The 20,895-nt window shown below is 42.1% G+C and overlaps 1 protein-coding gene across 6 annotated transcripts in view; it reads right to left on the bottom strand.

The window, feature by feature from the left end:
* NLN (neurolysin) overlaps nucleotides 1-20,895 on the bottom strand; it is a 61,241-nt gene that overhangs the window by 4,181 nt on the left and 36,165 nt on the right. For 5 of the 6 annotated variants that reach the window (XM_075590225.1, XM_075590254.1, XM_075590262.1 and 2 more), the window contains 3 exons: nucleotides 13,016-13,217; nucleotides 1,381-1,567; nucleotides 271-399 (listed from right to left, as the gene is read on the bottom strand). In XM_075590225.1, coding sequence (XP_075446340.1) covers nucleotides 271-399; nucleotides 1,381-1,567; nucleotides 13,016-13,217 — 518 coding nt within the window. Of the gene's footprint in view, nucleotides 1-270; nucleotides 400-1,380; nucleotides 1,568-11,039; nucleotides 11,171-13,015; nucleotides 13,218-20,895 lie in introns of those variants that run through there. The other variant, XR_012799863.1, reaches the window with a different exon arrangement.

Genomic DNA, 20,895 nt, shown 5'->3' with positions numbered 1-20,895 from the left:
AATAAATAGAAAATTAATCAGTAGAAATCATGTATTAGTTTGACTGGAATAAAATAAGCCTGGAACCACTAAGACTGTCTAAAAGTTTCTCTGCTTCCATCATTAAAATGGAATAGAAAAATGTTAGTGTGTACTGTATGTCAAAAAATATGGTTTACAGTGGATGCAAAAACTAAAAATATTATACACATTCTACTTATCATATTGGGGCAACATTCCAGTTATTTACATCACAGGTGTCTGGTGCAGTACAAGAACTGAAGGGCATACCTGGGGTAGCAGATATTCCCAGAATCTCCTCAGAGTACTTGGCATATTCAGCGGCTGTGTCAGCAGATGACTTTGTGTGAAGAGACTGATCGAGCTTGCTCAGAACAATTTGGCGAAGAGTCAAGAGACCTGACAGATACAAGATCACTATTGAACGACTTTCCAAAAAGGTATTTCGATAAACGCTGGAGATCAATGCACTCTTGTAAATATTCAGTTTCTAGTGTTGTATTTTCCCTTAGAAGTAATATATTATACACAAATCCAATGCTTCCTATCGGACAAAAAGAAACCTGCCATTTTATGCCGCTCCGGACACAATTAATATACAGGCAGATTTCTGGGGTGTAACATCACAGAAATGAAAGACAGCATAGAAAGGCTAGTCCAAGGCAACACTGCGAAACAAATATATACATACAGTATACGTGTGTATTTATATAAACACTATATGCATTGCATACTTACAAAATCTTTATTTGAAAAAAGCAGAGGAACAGATTAGCTTTAAACCCCAAAGGATAACAGAGCAAAAAATGATAAAATGCAAAGAGAGGACTTATTACTATGGGGCATTCCATGCATTACTATTTAAACCATTTGGAAAGTATGAAATATGCTATGAATACTTACAGATGCAGTCAGATCTATTGTCACCCTGCCCCATAATTGAGCGGGTGAACCGCAGACCAAGTGCGCCCCGATCACAGCCAAGTACAGAGCAGGGGAGAATTTTCCACCAGGATTAACACGGCGGGGGTCCCTGCTTCTGAATGGAAATCCTGCTGTGTTAATCCTATCGGGCTGCACCAGTCTGGAAGAAATGTGCAGTGAGAGCAGACAGAATCGGTCCCTCTCTCTGTGCAGTTCTAACAGGTGATCGCAAAGTTTTTATTTTAATGACATAGTATTGTAGTAGGGGGGTCTGCTGGAGCTGAACCGCATTCATTTTAGGACCCCCTGCTTCCCGAGTTACAGGCCCCGGTGTGTGGTGCTGGTATCTCGTGCAACTGAAGTTATTACGGGTGGCAATGGCAAACAAGGGGTTAAGAGAATGAGGCTCCAATTTTTTTTTCCTATTGATAAATATATTTATAAATGTGTGATTACCTGTATTGGCGAGTCTTGTCTCAATCAGTTTATCAAGGAGTTCCCCTGGGATGGGACTGCCGTCTTTGTAATGTCTTGACATTCTCTGTAGAGCCTCTTTTTCCCAGACCCAATTCTCAAGCATTTGAGAGGGCACCTCAACAAAGTCTGTTTCAACATTTGTGCCACTGAATCTGGCAAACTTTGTCTACAAATAAACGGTAAAAGGATCAATCAAAGATATTTGTTTAGACTCCTTAATCTACAATGCTCTCTCAAAATGAAAGTCAACTCTATGTAAGGCCGCGCCTATAGTGCCGGCGATGCGACGCGTGACGTTACACGTCGCCGCAAGCGAAAGTTGCGACCAGGCTCCTGATTGGTCCAGGGGCCTGTCACGAGGCGACAGTCCATGAAAAATCAAATAATTACAGCTACCACAAATCGCGTTGCCACGTCGCTGTCACGCTTACTATAAGCGCATGCGGCTGCGACAATGCATTTGTTTTCGTCACTATAAGCGCGGCCTAAGAAGTGCATTGTAATATGTTACAAAGCTGAGTCACTGCTATTTGGTACTTCATTAAACCTGCCCGATAGTCACTGCTTGTATAAAGGGATCCTGAATGTATGATTTTCAGAAATATCATTAAAAAAGCACACCCACTTGTTCTGTCTGTGTTTTTCTTTACAAATAGCCGGTGTTTTTGCATTTTCATACTGATTATATACTTCAAGTTAAAATCCTACAGTAGTGCTTTATTTTAGATGAGACACCGGAGACTTGGTAACTTATCACTCACAGGGAAGAGTTTATTATAGCTTTTGTGATGAACTCAGGAGAACAAATACACTACCCAGTGATTTAGAAATGAGTAATTGGACCTTAATTATCTTCTCCTATGAGCCACAATTGACACTACTCATGAGATCACCCAGAAGTTGACTAAGAATTAGGTCATCCGGCCGCTGGGCAGTTTTACTAGAAGATGACTTTGAAGACCAGAACTGTGAGGTTTCAAAAGCACTGTGCCCTACAATATCAACTCTTTGTTAGTCTATAAAGAGGTATCACAAGCAGTAACACATCCAGATTTTTGGAGAACCAATACGGACAACAGAACGTTGAACTTTATAAGGAGACAAGACTCTTTGGTCTGTGTGATATCATGCAATACAGTATTATGTAAACAGCAATTTCAGCTTTAAAAGCAGTATGAAATGAAAAATGTCCACAATCTTTTATGCTAGCACCTGTGCTATGAATTATTATTTTTTATAGCTTATGACAGTGACCCTTTAAAACCACACCTAAAACACAGCAAATATTTTCCAGAAATAATAATAGGTTGAACACATTAAGATAAATATGGCACACAGGCCACTTTAAGTTAATTGACACTCTACAATTGGCAACTTAACATTATTCATTGGATAAAATGTAAATTTTCTATTTATATATAATATTAATAACAAGGATCCTCACACGTTAAATAAAGCCTATATAATTATATCCGTCAGTGTCTTCTTTCTGTTGTAGTTTGGGGTTAATTTTGGTTGTACAATATAAAATACTCCTTAAGAATTAAGCAGCAACACATCTTCCCAAATATGCATATGCTTCATGATAATTTTTTTTTTTTTTTAATACATTGAGCTTATAGTTCATCTATGATTCCAGAGTGAAGGTACTGTATAAATCAAGGAATAATATTGCAAATAAGGGCCATTTTGTGCCTCTCGTGTGTTAATTAGCCTGTATACGTGTATACACCTGGATCAATGTACCTGGAGATATCCATACACCTCTGAGGAAGCTCACAGTAATCTAGAGTGAAAAGCGCAAGGTGTTCATTTCTCCTGCTTGTGCCACATGCTGCATAGTACCCACTGCCGTTCCTGGAAGCTGCAAGTTTGAATCTGCTGCCGTAACCCCGCGCTCTGAGCTCCCCCTGCCGGACCGGCATTTCAGAGTATCGGAGGAGAAGCCGATGTAATCTTTGGAGGACACCCGCTGCCGGTCAGCACTCCTCTTGTGACCGAGGGACCAGCAGTGCACTCCCTGCCTGCCTTTCTGACCACCGACTACCAACACAGCTGTGGACCAGTAAGACGTAGCTACAGAAGGCAAAGCCTTTAACCCGTTAGTGACTGGTTGTCTGATAGAGTGTCCGGGACGGCTTGGCCGCAGGACTCAGAGTGGTCAAATTGCCTTTTATTCATTGGGAGCATATGAGTTGTTGGCGCTCACTGCTCTATTGTGCGTTTTATAACATTGATCTGTACCATGTCTACTTTTTCTTCTCTTGAACTCTGGGGAGATCCAGCCGCAATCACCCACTACACTACGTTCCCGATCAATCATATCTATACATGCCTGCTATTTTCTACCACCACGTGAGTGTGCATTTGATAGTTCTTTCCTCTTTGAGTTTTGGCATTCTGCACTATGCACTATGTCTGCACTATGTATATGCATTCCTTTTTTTTACATGAACGTAGGGAGAGTTCCCCTGCGCTGAGTTTTGCTGCCAGTAGCAATTTTAGGAAGATACAAGAGATTATGAATACACACTGGGAGATATAGAGACAAGATAACATCATGAAGGACTTCTGACCCAAACAGCCTCAAAATAATTTTATGTCTACGAATTAGTGTAAAACGTCATCTACTTCCCAGTCCTGTAAGAAAAAAAGAATAAATGTAATGGGGATAATTTATGGTTTCAACAGTAACCTAGTGGTTTCTTTGGATGCAACCACTGTAAGGCATGCAAATTCTGATCTTACAAAACCGAACAATTAAAATCAAACCATACTGGTGAAGTTTTTAACATAACATAGTTGTTCTGAGGTTTAAACCAGTTTTCATCTCCTGGAATGTCCATGTGGACATCAATATGTAGGCAAGACCACCAGGGCCACCAGCAGGGTGTGTCTGCTGGGGTTGGCGTCCCAGGTCCGGTGAGTCGGGGGGCCTGGTCGCCCGGCACAGCAAGTTGGGCCCGACCTCTGGCGAGGCCCGTCTGCCGGTCCTCCCACGGCCAGGCCACAGCTCTCCATTAGCAGCAGCCTGCATGACTATCCATCTGTCCCACGCAGATGGGCCTCTCTGACGTCAACGCGCCACAAGCGCACTGACATCAGCGCTCTCTGCTTCCAGCGCGCGATGACATGAGAGGGAGGCCTGTTGGAAGCTCGACGTGGAACAGAGGGATAGAGGCATGCGGGCTCCTGCTGAGGGGAGAGTCAGGGTCCAGCCACGAGATCACCGGCAGCCGGGCCTGGCTAGAGGTCGAGCCCAACTTGCAGTGCCGGCCACCGGCCCCCACATCCACTGGACCCGGCCTGATAATCCACATGGTAAGTCTTTTTTTTATAAGTATTGCGGGGGTATTTTTAATATGTATTGGGGGGGGGCTTTTTTAAAATATGTATTGGGGAGGTGGGGTCTTTTTAATATGTATGGGGGGTGGGGGTCTTTTTTATATGTATGGGGGGTGGGGGTCTTTTTTATATGTATTGGGGGGCTTGGGGGAATTTTTATATGGGTTGGGGTATTTTTTATATGTATTGGGGAGGGTTGTTTTTTATATGATCTGTGTGTGTCGATATAAATATATATAACTACCTGAGTAGTTGCACCCTCATGCCATAAGAACAACAACCGCTGAAACCAACCGGAAGTGCAGGGGCTGGGAATGTATTTGTGAGTGTAAAATCTGATTCTTAAAAAAAAAAACTTCATGTATTACAAATATGACACTATATGCGTTATCACTTTATATATACACATCACATGGCATATCCCAGGAAGATCCCACCTTTCTGTGCAAGGCTTGAAAAACCACAAATATGTGAGTGCATAGAGTGCAGAGCACGAGTTGTGCCAAGAATTGGTTTTACCTCTACACTATATATGTTTGTTTGTTTTTAGCGTTTTGTCTTTTTGGGTGCGCCTCCACTAAGAAGAATACGTTAAATTCTGCCTTCATTTTTAGTTAGTGTGAATAAACTCGGAAATGTCATCCACAAGCCAATTAAATGTGTTGCAGCTGCAAGCAAAAAAATAGAAAAGGAGTTTCCCAGTTTGAAAGCTCCTAGGTGCGGAGTTAAGAGCTGCTGAGTGAAATTGAATTTTGACCCAGAAAAAAAAAATGTTTTGTACCAGGATGCACCTGGCATAAGAGAAAAGGTGAGGTGCCTGCTTTCTTTTGCTCCTTACACCTTATGTTATTTGTTTTATGGTTGAAATACATCCAGGGTGTGTGTGTGTTTGTATATACCGTTTCAGGTCAAATTAATACATTATAGGCAGAATTGTTTCTTTCAGGCAATAATTCACCTTTTTCTTTTATTGTTAAAGAAGGGGTTCCTCCTGCTTGTTTATTCTTTGGCCTGCTTCCCCCCCCCCCCCCCCACCATTTCAGCTCCGGGGACACCCTGTATACTGAGAGGATTAATGCTCTTGGTAAGGTATTTATCTTTACATTTTTAGGAGTGAAATGTTTGTTATATACAGTGCATACTATAATAATATTCATTTATTATTCTTTTAGTTTAAGGGTTATCTATATCGTACAAATGAAAGTGGCAATCCCAGCTGGCGATTTTATTTGTTGCAATTTTTGTTTTTTACATAGGATTGACCCCATTATGTTCAGCTCTGGGGACCCCCTGCGTCTGGAGTTACTTACCTCTATAGCGGGTTCCGGTAGCCACTCCGCTCGTACGGTTCACGTAGTTCCGGCGTTTCAAAGCTCCTGCAACCTGCAGGCCAATAAGAAGCCGTGACGTCATCAGTTTCGGCTTACTATTGGCCTGCGTGACGCGGCAGCTTTAAACTGTGCGAAGATAATGGCACCCCCTTTGGAGGTCTGTATCTTGGGGAGCAGGGGATCCCCGAAAGCTTAAAATGAATGGTGTTCAGCTCCGGAGACCCTATGCTTTCATCCTATGTTAAAAACAGTCCTAAAAAAAGAAGCACGAATTGCTCTTAAATGATTACAATAATTCTTCAATCAACAATTCTATTTATTATTAACAAACAAGCAACCACTAAACAGGGATGAACACTCGTTCTTCATAATACTCCAGGCCACATTCTGTTGGGGAGGCACGGACATGTGTTTGTCGTGAGCAATCTGATAAAAGGCAGACCGTTGTTACTAGAGACTAACTGTGTGCTGCTGGGACCCTTAAAAAAGTTAGGAAAACGATACAATATCCAGATCCTTACACCAAATTAGTGAGCGCATTATATTTTCTCTTTGAATTTAGTCTGATATTGGATAGTTTCAACAACTCTTAAATCGTACAAACAGTTCAATTGCATCACGGTCTACTGACAAAGTACTGTGCCCCCATTACACTCAAACATGTTGCACCGTACCATTCGTGTTCCAACCACAAGTCTTAAGGCAAATCTGGATGCTACAATCTTTGAAGTATTATCAATTTTCGTCCTTGGGTGTTTTTAAAAGCACGCAAGAATGGAAAACATTTAAACTTAAAATGATAATGCGCTTTGACACACACCACACACACACCACACACACACCACACACACACCACACTCATTTGAATACTCATCTGTTTTTTTTTTAACATACTACCAGAAATGTGTATATATATTTTCTCTGTCTGAAACTCTAACTCTGCTGCTGCTGCTGCTGCTAGATACTGTACTTGGTTCTCCCTACACTATCCTTTTCATCCATTTATTGCCCGGTCTGTTTATTTACCATTCCTCTGCCATTCCAACTACTTTTACCTCATCTGGCCTCAGATTGTTATCTTATGGAACGCGAGGTAGTGAGCGGAACGCCAAACAGCTTGTCCTAAAATTAGAATGGTTAATCCAAATAAAAAAGGAATCACCTAATACTAAAGAGCTTACAGTCATTATTTTCCACTATTGCGACAGGAATAACACGGCGACTGCCTTGCAATAGAAACACAGAATCTGATGGCAGATAAGAACTACTGTACTTGGCCCACCTATTTTCTGCCCATTTTCCTAGCTGCTGTAAAACCTCAGACCCTATTTGATCCTTGGCTTTCCTTCCTATTTAGGATAACCTTATGCCTATCCCAAGCATAGCTGAATTCCCTTCCTGTATTAGCCCCTACCACCTCGGTTGAGAGGCAATTCCACGAATCCACCCCCTTTTCCATGAAGAAGTACTTCCTCACATTGCCCCTTTTGCCACGTCCATACTCCGCGTGATCAACAAAAGGCCGTACCTCTATGAGGCAGGCCATAGAGTGCGTGACAACGCACGTTTCAGACGACAATTTTTATTTTATTTTGTCGCGTGACGGCCAGGTCACGTGAGTGGTTCATCCAATGAGGGCGAACCACTCACGTGACGTCACGGGCACGCCTGCCTGTCGCGTCACCCCTCACAATCCCAAAGGCCACTGATCGCCTCTGGGTAAGTGCACGAAACGCCACGCGCTCCGCCACGCACCTACTATATCTGCGGCCTTAGCCTGCCATCCCAGCTTCAGAGCATGACCTCTTGCTACCACTCCTCTTTCTCGGAGATGTGCTTCCCTCTTGTACTTTGTTGGATCCCTTTATGTATGTGTAGCCCCCTTTCCCCCACCCTTGGGGAGATAGTGCCACTACTGATGTATTCTGAGTGTGGTGCATATCTGTGAGGTGTAACAGGAGGCCTTGAGAACTCCTCGGTGGTATGGGGAGACAGGACAGGTTCTTGCAGTTGCACTTCCATGGTGCAGCGCCTCCAGCCGGTGAGGATCCTGGAGCAGCCAGGATGGTCCCCACTAGCAACTCAAATATTGGCCCAGACATATAGCCACACAGTATAGTTCAACTGGGTATTTATTCAGCATAGGATGTTCACATCAGGCATATTCCCCTGGAGTAGCACCCACAGACTTGAGGCCCGGTAGGCTTCTCCTCAGCTATTCCTTTACCCCCCTGATGGGATAAAGGGAAAGGTGCTCCCACTCCACAAGGGGAGGGGAGAGAGACCATGACTTCTGGAAGAGTGTCAGCTTATGCACCCCGGGGGAGTGGCTTGTAACCCTGCCCCATAACAGCTCAGGTCTGATACTGACAGGCATCACATTTTGTGCATGTGATCCAGCCAGTATCCTCCCAAGGATGAAACTCTCAGATTGTTGTTAAGTCCGCCCCTGGATACAGTAACAGTGCATCTAGGCTGCAACAAGCTGTGCCATTATGAGAGAGCCTATCCCTCACAGTGCCTGTACCTAACAGGACTTATACTGTTAGGGCCAAAAAGGAAGACAGTAGTCGGAGGACTAGGCTATGTATGTATGTATGAAACATAAAAATAAGTAACGGCCGTTATGCTCCCTGAGGTTAACGCCAATCCACAAAGCTAATTATATGCAAACACAACATATATTCGTTATGTGGAAATTGATAGCGCCGTGTAAACAAGCATTAACCATTTCAGTGCTCTGCCGCTGTTCTAGAAAACGACACAAGAGATGTATGCCGGATGTCTGCAGCATGGCAGAGGATCTCAGAAAGCCGCGGAAGCATTACAGCATGTTAGAGGAGGGACAGCTTCTTATATTATGAACATTTGGGAGAGAAGGGGTAAGAGACCTGTGATCAGTGCATATCCTAGCACAGAGGTGCGCAAAGTGGGGGGCGCTGAATTTGTCTGGGGGGCGCGGGTGGTTGCAGAGGCCCCGCACTCTTCCCCGAGGCATTTAAATTAAATGCCGGGGGATCGCGTGAGGCCTTAACAACTCTAAAAACTTAACTTGAATCTGCCGGCGTCACTCGTCTCCATGGCAACACGGCGTCAAATGACGCCGCGGGGTCATGTGACATCACATCAAGATAAGGTGGGGGGGCGCGCGAGCAGCAGGGGAGGAAAGGCAGGGGGGCGCAGCTGCAAAAGTTTGCGCTCCCCTGTCCTAGCACATGATCCTGGTGCTGGAATCTCCATGGCGCCCTAATGCCGTAGACATCGCAGCACTGAAATGGTTGACGTTGAACAGATGACTCAATACACCTACACCCCATGATGTGGTATGAAAAGGAAAATGGAGATAGGTTATTAAAGTGCTTGACATAGCAGCGTGAATCACTAAGCTTTAATGTATTGTCTTTACAAACCACTACCCACCCCCTTATTATAGCAATACTTCTCAAATAGCAAATTACAACCACGCTTAGGATCATGATGCTGTATAAGTGGCATGTGTCTTTCATGCTTCTTCTATTGTGTTGCAAAGTGGTTTGGCACTGAAGGGGTGCATCTCCTTTCCTGTTTAAAAGCCAGTTCATAAGACTCAACCCCTTATTTTCTAAATTATGTTCTGGTCCCCCGTCGTCCTGCATCTTTTATAGTTACTAAGGTGGCAAAGGCACAACTGGAACCTTATCAGGACATAAAATCAGACGGCCTTTTTTCTGTACTATACCCTATTAACATTGTCACACATTAAACACCTACAGTACTCTGACACCATTGCATAGGAAAGCACATTTCCAAACCACAAATGAATTAAAGGAAAGTGAACTAAATTATATTTGTTTGCTGACCTCAATTTTCAAGATAAAACAGAAAAAAATTACTATTAGAAAAAATTAAGATTGGGTTATTTTCTCTCCGAAATTTCAATTTAAGACAATACATATTTCCCTTATTAGAACATTTCATTGGTTTACTCACGTATGGAAACAGCCTGTTTTTTCCTTGTTACGTTCTCTTTTTTTCCCCTCCTGTCTCTGTCTTTCTATTCCTTATTCGTTGCCACTTTCTGTATTTCCCACTGTTTATGTAACTGTACACCATTCCCACCTATCACTCTGAGCATCCCTCAGTCCTAAATCTTCTGGGCTCTTCCAGCTGGGAACCCCCCAGTTTAGTGTTTAGAAATGCAAGACTTCAGGCTCAGTCAGGTCTATCCTTCAAGCACTTTGTGCTGCTGTAGTCTTTAAATACGACTTATCCAATACATATAACTACTATCCAGTATTGGTTGTTTTTTAGCTGTTTTGTTTATTGCACTGGCTAACAAAGATCTCCCTCTAGCGTTACAATCCCGGTGACAAATGTTTTCTAAGATCATTCTCTTTCAACTCAACAAATGACTGCTATGCATCGGCACTGCTAGAGGAAGATTTAGAAGCCGATGCCCCCATGTGTTGAATTTGGTTTGGTTACACAGCAGAGACACTTAATAAACTGTGCACTAGCCTTAAACTGCATGTCTGCAAACTGATGCAAATTACTGGCAATAATTGGCATTTTATAATGATTGGTACATGCATAGTATATCTTACTGTAGATTTTTTTTACGTTTGTATAATATATTAATACATTTTTATTATAAATAGAGCATTTTTATATAAGCCAGTTAATTCATTTAAATTAAAACGAGCACTTTGGGGAATTTTGAAAAGGTAATACGAAATACAGTCATATTACATGGCGCACTTGCTGTTTCGGAGCATTATTTTTAATAAATATATTGTACTTATTGACATATTTCATGCAGTGCTAGCAAACATTGTATTCAATATTAATTGCTGTGCAACTTTGGCAGCACTAAAGAAAGTCTCTCCTTTAGCTAGCTCGGGAGAGGGACCTCAAGTACACAACAATAGACATAGAAGCCCCAATGCTACATTGAATATGATAAATTATTTAGTTCATTAGTACCGTTTTTTTCTTCTCATAAGTATGGGTCAATCCTTTGGCCAAAACATTTCAAGCCTGCAACCCTGTGACGATAACCCTATCTGCAGGTCCTACTCTACCAATTTTGTACTGTGTCTTTTGTATTTCTTGCACTGCAGAGAGAAAAGAGGAAACAAAACAATAATATCTCCAATAACATGGGATGGGTAACATGTATGTGGTACCTAAGGGGTTAAAATTCAGAAGCACCGTGTGTGCTATGTATCAGCGACAGTGCAGTTAAGTGGTTAAAAAACAGGATTGCCCATATAATTATAGTGAAAAGAATCTAAAAAAAATGAAGTGCAAGAAAAACAAAAATATAGTCTATTGTTGTGATCTTGAGGTTCATCGCCATGTACGGTAGCACTCCAATTGACACAAACAAACAAATATATATACACACATAATAATATATATATATATATATATATATATATGTATATATATACAGTGTTCGACAAACCTATACATTTGCTCGCCCCGGGCGAGTGGATTTAACCCCCGGGCGAGTAAATATTGGCCCAAGCAGCCCACGTTTGGTACTAGGTGGCGCGTAGATTTTTTTTGTGTGGCGAGTAGATTTTTTGGTGATTTGTCAACCACTGTATATATATATGTATATATGTATATGTAAATTGGTAACAATTTTGAGAGGCATATGGCCCCTCTTCCTTAGTTTAGGATCACCCTTCCCACTTCTATTTAATCAGTGGGTCCTAGTACACACATGTGAATGAGTAATCTATTAAGAGATTTCTTCCCTCCGGGGAAAGGTGGAGATACATTTGCGGCTGCTGCAACAACATGCATGGAAGAATAAAAAAAAAATCTCATTTTTTTTTTACTTTCGATCTTTCTTCACTATATTTATAAGGGCACTTCTGGTTTATAACCGGTTTTAACTGCCCTGTACATACTGTACATACATAATAGCACATACAGTGCTTATTAATTATAACCCCATAGGACCCGCATCCCACGCTGTTGGCTATATATAGTGTTTTGTTACCTCTGTTCTCTCTGCAGTGGAAGAAATACAAAGCACACAGCATACAATAGGTAGTGTAGGACCTGCAGATAGGGTCTATCTACCTGGACGTGGCCGCAGGCTTGAAATGTTTTGGCCAAAGGATTGAACTAAATGACCCATACATATGGGAAGGAGAAACATATAGAAATGAAATAATGTGTTTAATTACAGAACAAAAGTGAGAGAGAAGTGATACTTTTAATGCTAACCAGTGGTTAAAAAGAGTGCAAGCTTTCAGGACCCCTAAGGTCTGTTTCTGGCCTGAAGAAGGGTAGTGAAGACTTGAACTCTTTTTAACCACTAGTTAGCTATTCAGGGCATCACTTCTACAGTACCTTTGTTCTGTCTACTCCAGAGGCGGATTTCAAAATCCGACGTCCCTAGGCACTGCTGTTGCAGCAGCCTCCTTACCTGCCGGCCCCTTCCTCCTCCTTCTGAACCACAGTGTCAAATTACCAACGTGATGTTGCACGGCGTCACGTTGCCATGGTAACGCGACATCATTTGACGCTGCGGTTCAGGAGAAGTAGGGAGGCGGCCGCAACAGATAAAATGACTTCCCATCAGGCCCGATAGGGCAGCAAAAGTAAATGGGGGCCGACATTTTGGCCTAATGGGAAATCCACCACTGGTCTACTCTATGGACTAACACGGTCCCATCCTCTATCTGTGCCGGGAATTACAATGAATGTGTTTAAAAGAAGTAAATAAGATCCCTGTATGGGCTTCTTTTGTATTGTTGAGTATGTTGAATGTGCGAAAGCTATCGCTTATAGATAAACTAAGGATGTAACAGTGGATTTTAAGTGTAAGTGCAACTCCAGTGGACTCTTGTTACATGTGCACATTATTAATATTGACATACTTACTTTAGAAAAACAAAAACATACATTTGCTGAACTCAAAAATAAATATGTCTGCTGACCTGTGCACATATGTGGTGCATAACATGACCAAACTCGTGGAAGTACGTCTTCACCTCATCGTGCCGCAGTAGGGAGGGACGGCCTGCCACAGGCTTGGTGAAGTTTGCCACCATGGCTGCTGCGGACATCATTCTGCTGCCATCATGGAGAAGGCAGCCCGGCTGCAGCCCAAAACATGCGGCGTGACCAAACTTTCCTTCCCTAAAATAAAAGAGAGATCATTATACTGTTGTCAAGAAAGGAAATTCCAGTAGCATTGGTCTTTGTGCTGCAATGACATAAAGGAGCCGGTCTACACCATTTCCAAGCAAACTAGTCAATCACAGCGAGGTCAAATCAAACACGACGACAGTAACTGACTTTTTGATTCGGTAACTAAGGTAATAATCATCAGGGTGGAGCAGTCAATGTAGCTTATCTAAATGTTAGTAAGGTATTTGACACTGTTCCATGTAGAATGCTAATAAACAAGTTGCAATTCTTGGGACTGGTTTCTCAGGTGGTTGAATGGATAAGCAGAATGCTAGGTTGTATATGGACAGGTAGCACAAGAGAGGAAGTTATGTGACTTTTTGACTCCAATCCAATTACAGAGGAAGCGGTATCTCTGTTGCTCTTCTCCTCGACCCCCTTCCCTCCCATCCACTGAAAACTCTCGCTTCTAACATGGTTCCCATCCTAAGATCTTTAACTGATCTCTTTGTTCCAGTACTCTTACTATCTATTTTTAAGCAAACTACTGTTTGACCTATACCTAAGAATAACACCCTAAACCTACCTCCCCTTCCAAGTATCAACCTGTTGTCCTCGTCTCTAACCTTCTGGAACAAATTGGTTTTTTTTACGTATACTGCACTTTCTCAACTCCCATAACCTACTTGACCCTCTCCAATCGGACTTCCGCACAGCATACTCAACAGAAATCGCCCTCACTGAGGTAGCTAATGGCCTTCAAGTTGCCAAATCTCAAGAAAACGACTCCATTCCGAATCTTCTCGACCTCTCCTCAGATTTTGATACTGCTGACCACCCTCTACTGCTACACATAATTAACCCACTTGGTATTTGTGGCACTGCCCTCTCCTGGCTCTCCTTTTACCCCTCTCTCTTTCTCTCATTGTTCCTTCTGTGTCTCTTATGCCAACTCCTCCTCGACCTCTATGGAACACTTTTTAGGTGTAACTCAAGGCTAGGTTTTAGATTCCTTACTATTCCTTACAATTCTCTCTATATACAATCTTGTTGTGTGACCTCTTTGACTCCTTTGGATTCAGCCATCCTCTGTATGCTGATGAAACAACTATTTATCTACACCTGACCTTACACCTGCAATCCAGTCAAAAATTAGAGTGCCCATCAGCAATCTCAACTTGGATGGCCCTTCATCGCCTCAAGCTTAATATGGCTAAGACAGAGCTCCTCATACTCCCTCCCAAACCATACCCCATTGTACCCTGTGAATAACACTACCATTCACCCAGTTTCGCATGCACGCTGCCTTGGGGTAATATTTGACGCTTCACTTTCCTTCTTTCCACATATAAACATTGTTACTAAATCTTGCCTTTTCTTCCTTCACAACATTGATAACATTAGCCTTCCTATGTTTCACTAACACTAAAACACTAATGCATGCTCTTGTTCTTTCCCGTATTGATTACTGTAACATTCTTTTATCTGGCCTCACACTTCTCACCTTTACAATCCATTCAAAATGCTGCTGCTGCTGTAATGCGTAGCTCATGACAAACGACGCGTGACCGCGGTGCTGAGGCAGGGAATTGAGTAACACTGACCCACAGCCACGTGGGCGCGCCTCGAGTGTAGAGTAGTCGTTCAGGCCAGGTCAGGATTACGGATGGTAGAATAGTTAAGGTACTTGCCAGGTTCAGGAGCGGAGAGTTGCGGATCGTCGGTGTGCGTAGCCAAGTTCAGGATTGGAGAATATCGGATAGTCAGGGTACGTAGCCAGATTCAGGATAGGAGATGGTCCGATCGTCTGAGTACTTAGCTAAGGTCAGGAAAGGAGCATCGTCAGACAAGCCGGATCAGGAGTAGAGAGAAGCGGAGTCCAAGGTACATGCAGGGTTCAGGCAACAAGAGGTTAATCAGCAAGCAAGGTAAGGCAAGGTTCAGGAACACGGATGTGATAAGGCACGGCGTCACAATGACTATGCTCAGCAATGACTGACTGTAGACTGAGAGTATATATAGGAGGAGCCTCCAATAGCTAGGCAGGGCGGTACCAGGAAGTGGAAGTGTATTGGCTGCTGGTGCACACAGGTGTGCCCTAGGAAGCAGCCTAATCAGGGTTGAGTGTGGAACTTCTCGCACGCCGTCCCGCGCGCATCACGGAGGCCAGGGGGCAAAGCTTGAGTCACGCGTCACTCCCACGCCGATTCCTGGGAGATGAGGGGACGGGACCCGTCGCACGGCGACCCAAGCGCGTCACGGAGGTCGAGGGGCGCGGCCTGACTCGCGTGTCAGCAGGGAGGCTGGACGAGCAACCACGTCGTATGACAGTGCGAGGTGCGGGGCCAGGGTCCGCAGAAGCATGACCAGAGAGCACAGGATCCGCGCCACAGGACCAGACGAGTGCGCTTCCCGAGTGTCAGCTGCAGAAGGGCCAGGTGAGGAGACGGTCTTTGGCCTCCATGATGGCGAATCCTCACAGCTGCTCAAATCTACTGCTCTTCTAGGTGCATATCTGCTTCCGACTTCCTGAACTCTCTGCTGGCTTCCTATTTACTTCCATAGAAACTACAAAATTCTCCTCCTTTCTTTTAAGACTCTACACATCTCTGTACCTCCATATATCTCAACTCTGACCTCGTTACACCACTACTGCTCAACCCAAGGTTGTCTAATATTTGCACCTTTTACCTCTATAGCCCTCTCCAGTGTTAAACTTGTTTCACTAATTTTTCTATGGAACGCTCTTCCACTCAATATTGGTTAACCTTCACTTTCCACATTCAAAGCCCAGCTGAAAAAGCAGCAGAACCGATATTATTGGCAGCTTGAAAAACAATAATGCTACAATGGTTCTCACACCTCCCCCCCCCCCCCAACAACAGAGAGATAAGACACATATCTATTTAGACTGATGAGCTAAGACAAACTAGAAACCAGCTTCCAAAAAGAAAAGGCAAAAAAAAACAAAAAACTGTTTTCAGAAATGAGGATGGTTTATCAACACACTGCCGAAAAAAGTGAAATTAGATACAGAAAAATTGTTTGAACACACAACATGACGCCTGAACACAGTACTACACAACCAACACTAAGGGCATACATACTATGTTATCTTAATTGCTTTTCTTTTTGTATAGTACTGGTGACAGAACAGGAACCTCTAACTAATAATGATAAATACATTACAAGCAAATCAGGAAGGATGAGAATTAGATCCCAGGGGAGGGAGGAGAGGGAGCATTAAAGGTTAAGTTAAAGTTTAAAGAGTTAAAAAAATATAAGGAGGCAAAATGCTAAACTAGAAAGCAGAAATACTCCCGAAACACTTTTGAAACGAGTAATATGCTTAAACAATACATTGTAACAAGGACAGTCATGTATCTGTTATATGTACAATCTGTTATATGTATAATCTGTTATATGTATAATCTGTTATATGTATAATCTGTTATATGTATAAAGGAAAATAGATACTTTTTGGATAAAAGTTACCATGGAAACATTTTATTCCAACTTGTATAACATTGTATACTTAAGTAATAATCCCCTCAGAACAGGGCATTACTGGCCAATAATGCCCTGGCTGGAAGAGTTGAAGGCCAGAGGCGAAGCCGAGGGACTTTAACCCAGCCAGGGCATTATTGGCCAGTAATGCCCTGTTCTGAGGGGATTATTACTATTATAGGCTAAATGTAGACTTTTTAAATAAATAATAGACACTTTTGTATAGTTATATAGATTTTTTTATTAAAATAAAATGTAAATACATGAATCCACCTCTATGTACTCTTACACTGCAGCTATCTATATCCACACACTGCCGCCCCCTCTGTGTACACACACATACACACAACACACACAACACAGCAGCTCAACACACAACACAACAGATCTACACACACACAAACAAACTGGTGCTACACACACACACACACCCTCAACTCACACAACACAGCACCTCTACACACACAAGCACACATACATACACACACTGGAGCTCTACACACACAACATAGGACCTCTACACTCACAACACAGCACCTCTACACACACAACACAGAACCTATACACACACAACACACACAGCACCTCTAAACACAACACAACACAACACAGCACCTCTACGCACAACACAGAACCTCTACACACAACACCTCTACACACAACACCTCTACACACACAAACTGCTGCTACACACACATACAATACAACAGCACAGCACACACACACACACACAGCTGCTGCTGCTACATGCTGACACACACACACACACACACACACACACACAAACACACAAACACACAAACTACAGCCAGAAACAAACTGCAGACAGACACTCACTTGCTTTGCAGACTCCCTCTCTCCCCCACCCCACCAATTCAACTGAATCTTCTCAGTTCACGGAGCAAGGGGGAGGAGACAACCTGTGGCTGATACTTCTTAACCAATCCCCTGCCCTGTCTTAGAGCTGTTCCTACTTTTAGACCAATCCCCTGCCCTGTCTCAGCTGTTCTGAAAGCTGATTGGCTGGAAATAATCACATTGAAATCAACACTTTGCAAGCAGCTAAAATTCCGGGCATTACTGATTGGATAATGCCCGGAATTTTAACCAATCAATCAGAGGGCAGAAATTTCAATAATGCCCTGAATTTTACTGCTTTAGCCTATAATATGGAATACAGAAAAACTTGTTTCATGGATAATTTATGAAAAAACATTCTCTAATAAAAAAAAACAAAAAAAAACATACACACATACATACATACATAGTCATGCTGAACATTCACCTCCTAAAAGAAGCATCTCACTAAATTTTCTACACTTCTACTATGAACTCGATGCCCTTGACCTCCCTGACTGCAATTTTAATAATGCATGTATACTCCTACTGTATCTGTAAGCCTCCCGACATACCACTTAGACTGTAAGCTCTTCAGGGCAGGCTCTCCCTTATGTGTCATCTACCTATTGCGCTTATCCCCATTGTTTGTACTTCCTTTACGTATTATTATTGTATTTTTGTCGTGCTGCATACAATACTGGCGCAATGTAGATACAACTATACACACACGGATCATTCGTAAACCCCCATCTATAGTTCTGTGTTCGATTCTGGGGACCAGACCTCCAGAAGGACATAAAATAGAGATTGTTCAAAGAAGGGTACAAACATGGGTGCTCAACTCCAGTCCTCAAGTCCCTCCAACAGGTCAGGTTTTCAGGATATCCCCACAGGTGGCTTAATCAGAGGCCCTGCTTCAGTACAGTTGGCTCAATCAGAGGCTCAGTCTCGACTAAGCCTCTGATTGAATCATCTGTGCTGTAGCTGGGATAAGACACCTAAGAAAAAGAACTCCGCTAATAGCACTCTATAACTCAGAGTAGGTAAATTGTAGTAATTAAAAAATATTTAATAATAATGTTTAAAATAAATGGGTGTACATACAAGAGACAAAAAAGACTGTATATCCCAGTCAAGTCCTGTGATCGCCAGGGTTAGGTTAAATGTCAAATGCTAGAAATAGCCTTTACTAGGTAGCATACACACACATATATATATGTGTCACCCTATACCAATGTGTGTATAGGTTTACTGGCACTCTATCATACCTCCATTGTAATCCCCAGAGGGGTAAGTGCCAGAAGTAAATGAGGTTTATGTCCCTCCAACAAGTCAGTTGCTGTAATCGTTAGGTTGGTTTACAGGAAAATAATGTGTGCTTGTATGGTGATACAACCCCTAGTTATTGTAGGCGATTTATACAATATAAGTGCAAGTTAACCCCTGGTTGTTACAGGTATACACACTTAAAAATCCATGAATAGTATCTGGATAGAGGATCAGAAATACCTCCAGACCTCTCATTGCTTGTGTGTTACAAGCAGTGGTTCCGGGTGTTCCCGATCAGGTAAGTCACATGCAGGCTCTTAAATATGTCTTGCTGGATCGAGCTCCACATAGACTTAACCTTATCTGCTGTGAGGAGCTCGAACCAGCAAGACATATTTAAGAGCCTGCATGTGACTTACCTGATCGGGAACCTGGAACACATACGCCTTATTAAAAAGAAGGACGATAAACATCCAATTTCTCATCATTTTTCTATTTGTCCTCAAGGAGGTATATCCAATTTTTAATTTGTTGTTATTGAACATGTTCCATGTCATCCTAGAGGGGGAGATAGACTGAATATTTTAAATAGGAGAGAGAGGCACTGGATCTATTCTATGAACACACTGTACCCTAATGGTATAAATACTGATTGGGAACTGAAACATTTTCTAGTTGATTAAAGATGAGGAATAGTGATTATTAGATATATTTCTTCTTCCTCATTGCTATTTAATGTTTTACGTTGATCCAGTGCGTCACCTCCTCCTTCTCTTTTGCTTCTTCATCTCTATGTTTTTGAGATATTTCTGACAATTTTCCACTGTTATATGGATGTGCGATAAGATGATATATTATGACTGATTATAAAATATTTATATACATTGTTATTAGAATTATTTAGAGTAAATATATGTCATTTTTAGTTATTTTGACTTCATTTTTTCATTTTTCATTATTGTAGTATTATTTATAGCTGGTTATATCCAGTTATATTTATTATTATTATTTGTTATTTTCATTCGTTTTTCATTACGGTTATATCATCTTGTTCTAAATTACACTTATCTATGTGATTTATTTATTTATCTCTTTATCCATTCGTGTCCTTGCTTTTTATCCATGTTGCTTGTTTGTTGGTTTTTAAATATGATTCATTTGCTGCAATTGGTGTTACTATGTACATTATTGTTGCAATAAGTTGTTTATTCATTGTATCAATTTTGTTATATTTGTTTGTTAACTGTCTATGTATTAGTTACATCTGTGTTGCTTTTTCCTCTATATACCAATATGTCTATATGGGTTAATTGGCACCCTCATTCATTAAGACTCAGCTGTGTTAGAGGTGTTGCCATTTAGATTGGTTTGGTATTAGCCTATCACAGTATAGTTGGTACTTTATAGAGGAGCACACAGACGTTTTACCACTCACTCTTTGACAAAGTCCCTTGTGGGATGAAACGCGTCAGAGGTTACCTAGCCATGTGATTTGTTCGTTTTTTCAATAAATAGCCGTTTTTGTTAGAGCTGCGTTTGGTCTCCTTCCCTCGGTGCACCGCTTCTCCTGTTTCTTGTTACTCTGAGTTATAGAGTGCTATTAGCCAAGTTCTTTTTCTTAGGTGTCTTATCAATATATTTCTCAGCACAGCACCATTACTTATCTACTCATCTCCTACGAAAATCAGCTGAGCAGAGGTTACCATTCCCTCCCCCCCAACCCTTTTTCCCACGTGTATACTATAGCTGGGATATCCTGAAAACCTGACCTGTTGGGGGGGGGGGGGCCTTGAGGACTGGAGGTGCACACCACTGCAGTAAGGGAATACAAAAGTACTTGGGACTGACATACAAGCTATACTACATAGAAAATAGGAACATTGGAAGACTACGCATGCCGTCAATTTCTATGTTTCCATGTGGTTCAACACATGTGGCTAACACGTGGCTAACACATGTGGTTTCCATGTGGCTTCCATGTGGCTTCCATGTGGCTAACACGGTACTGATACCTCTACATGTGGTTCAATAAATTGATCAATTGCAGTGAGTTACATGCAAGAATACGAAA

Source organism: Ascaphus truei, chromosome 1 (genome assembly GCF_040206685.1).
Source record: "Ascaphus truei isolate aAscTru1 chromosome 1, aAscTru1.hap1, whole genome shotgun sequence".
Classification (NCBI taxonomy): Eukaryota; Metazoa; Chordata; class Amphibia; order Anura; family Ascaphidae; genus Ascaphus; species Ascaphus truei.
The sequence above is the reverse complement of the archived record's forward strand: the minus strand, read 5'-3'. Positions and strand labels throughout refer to the sequence as shown.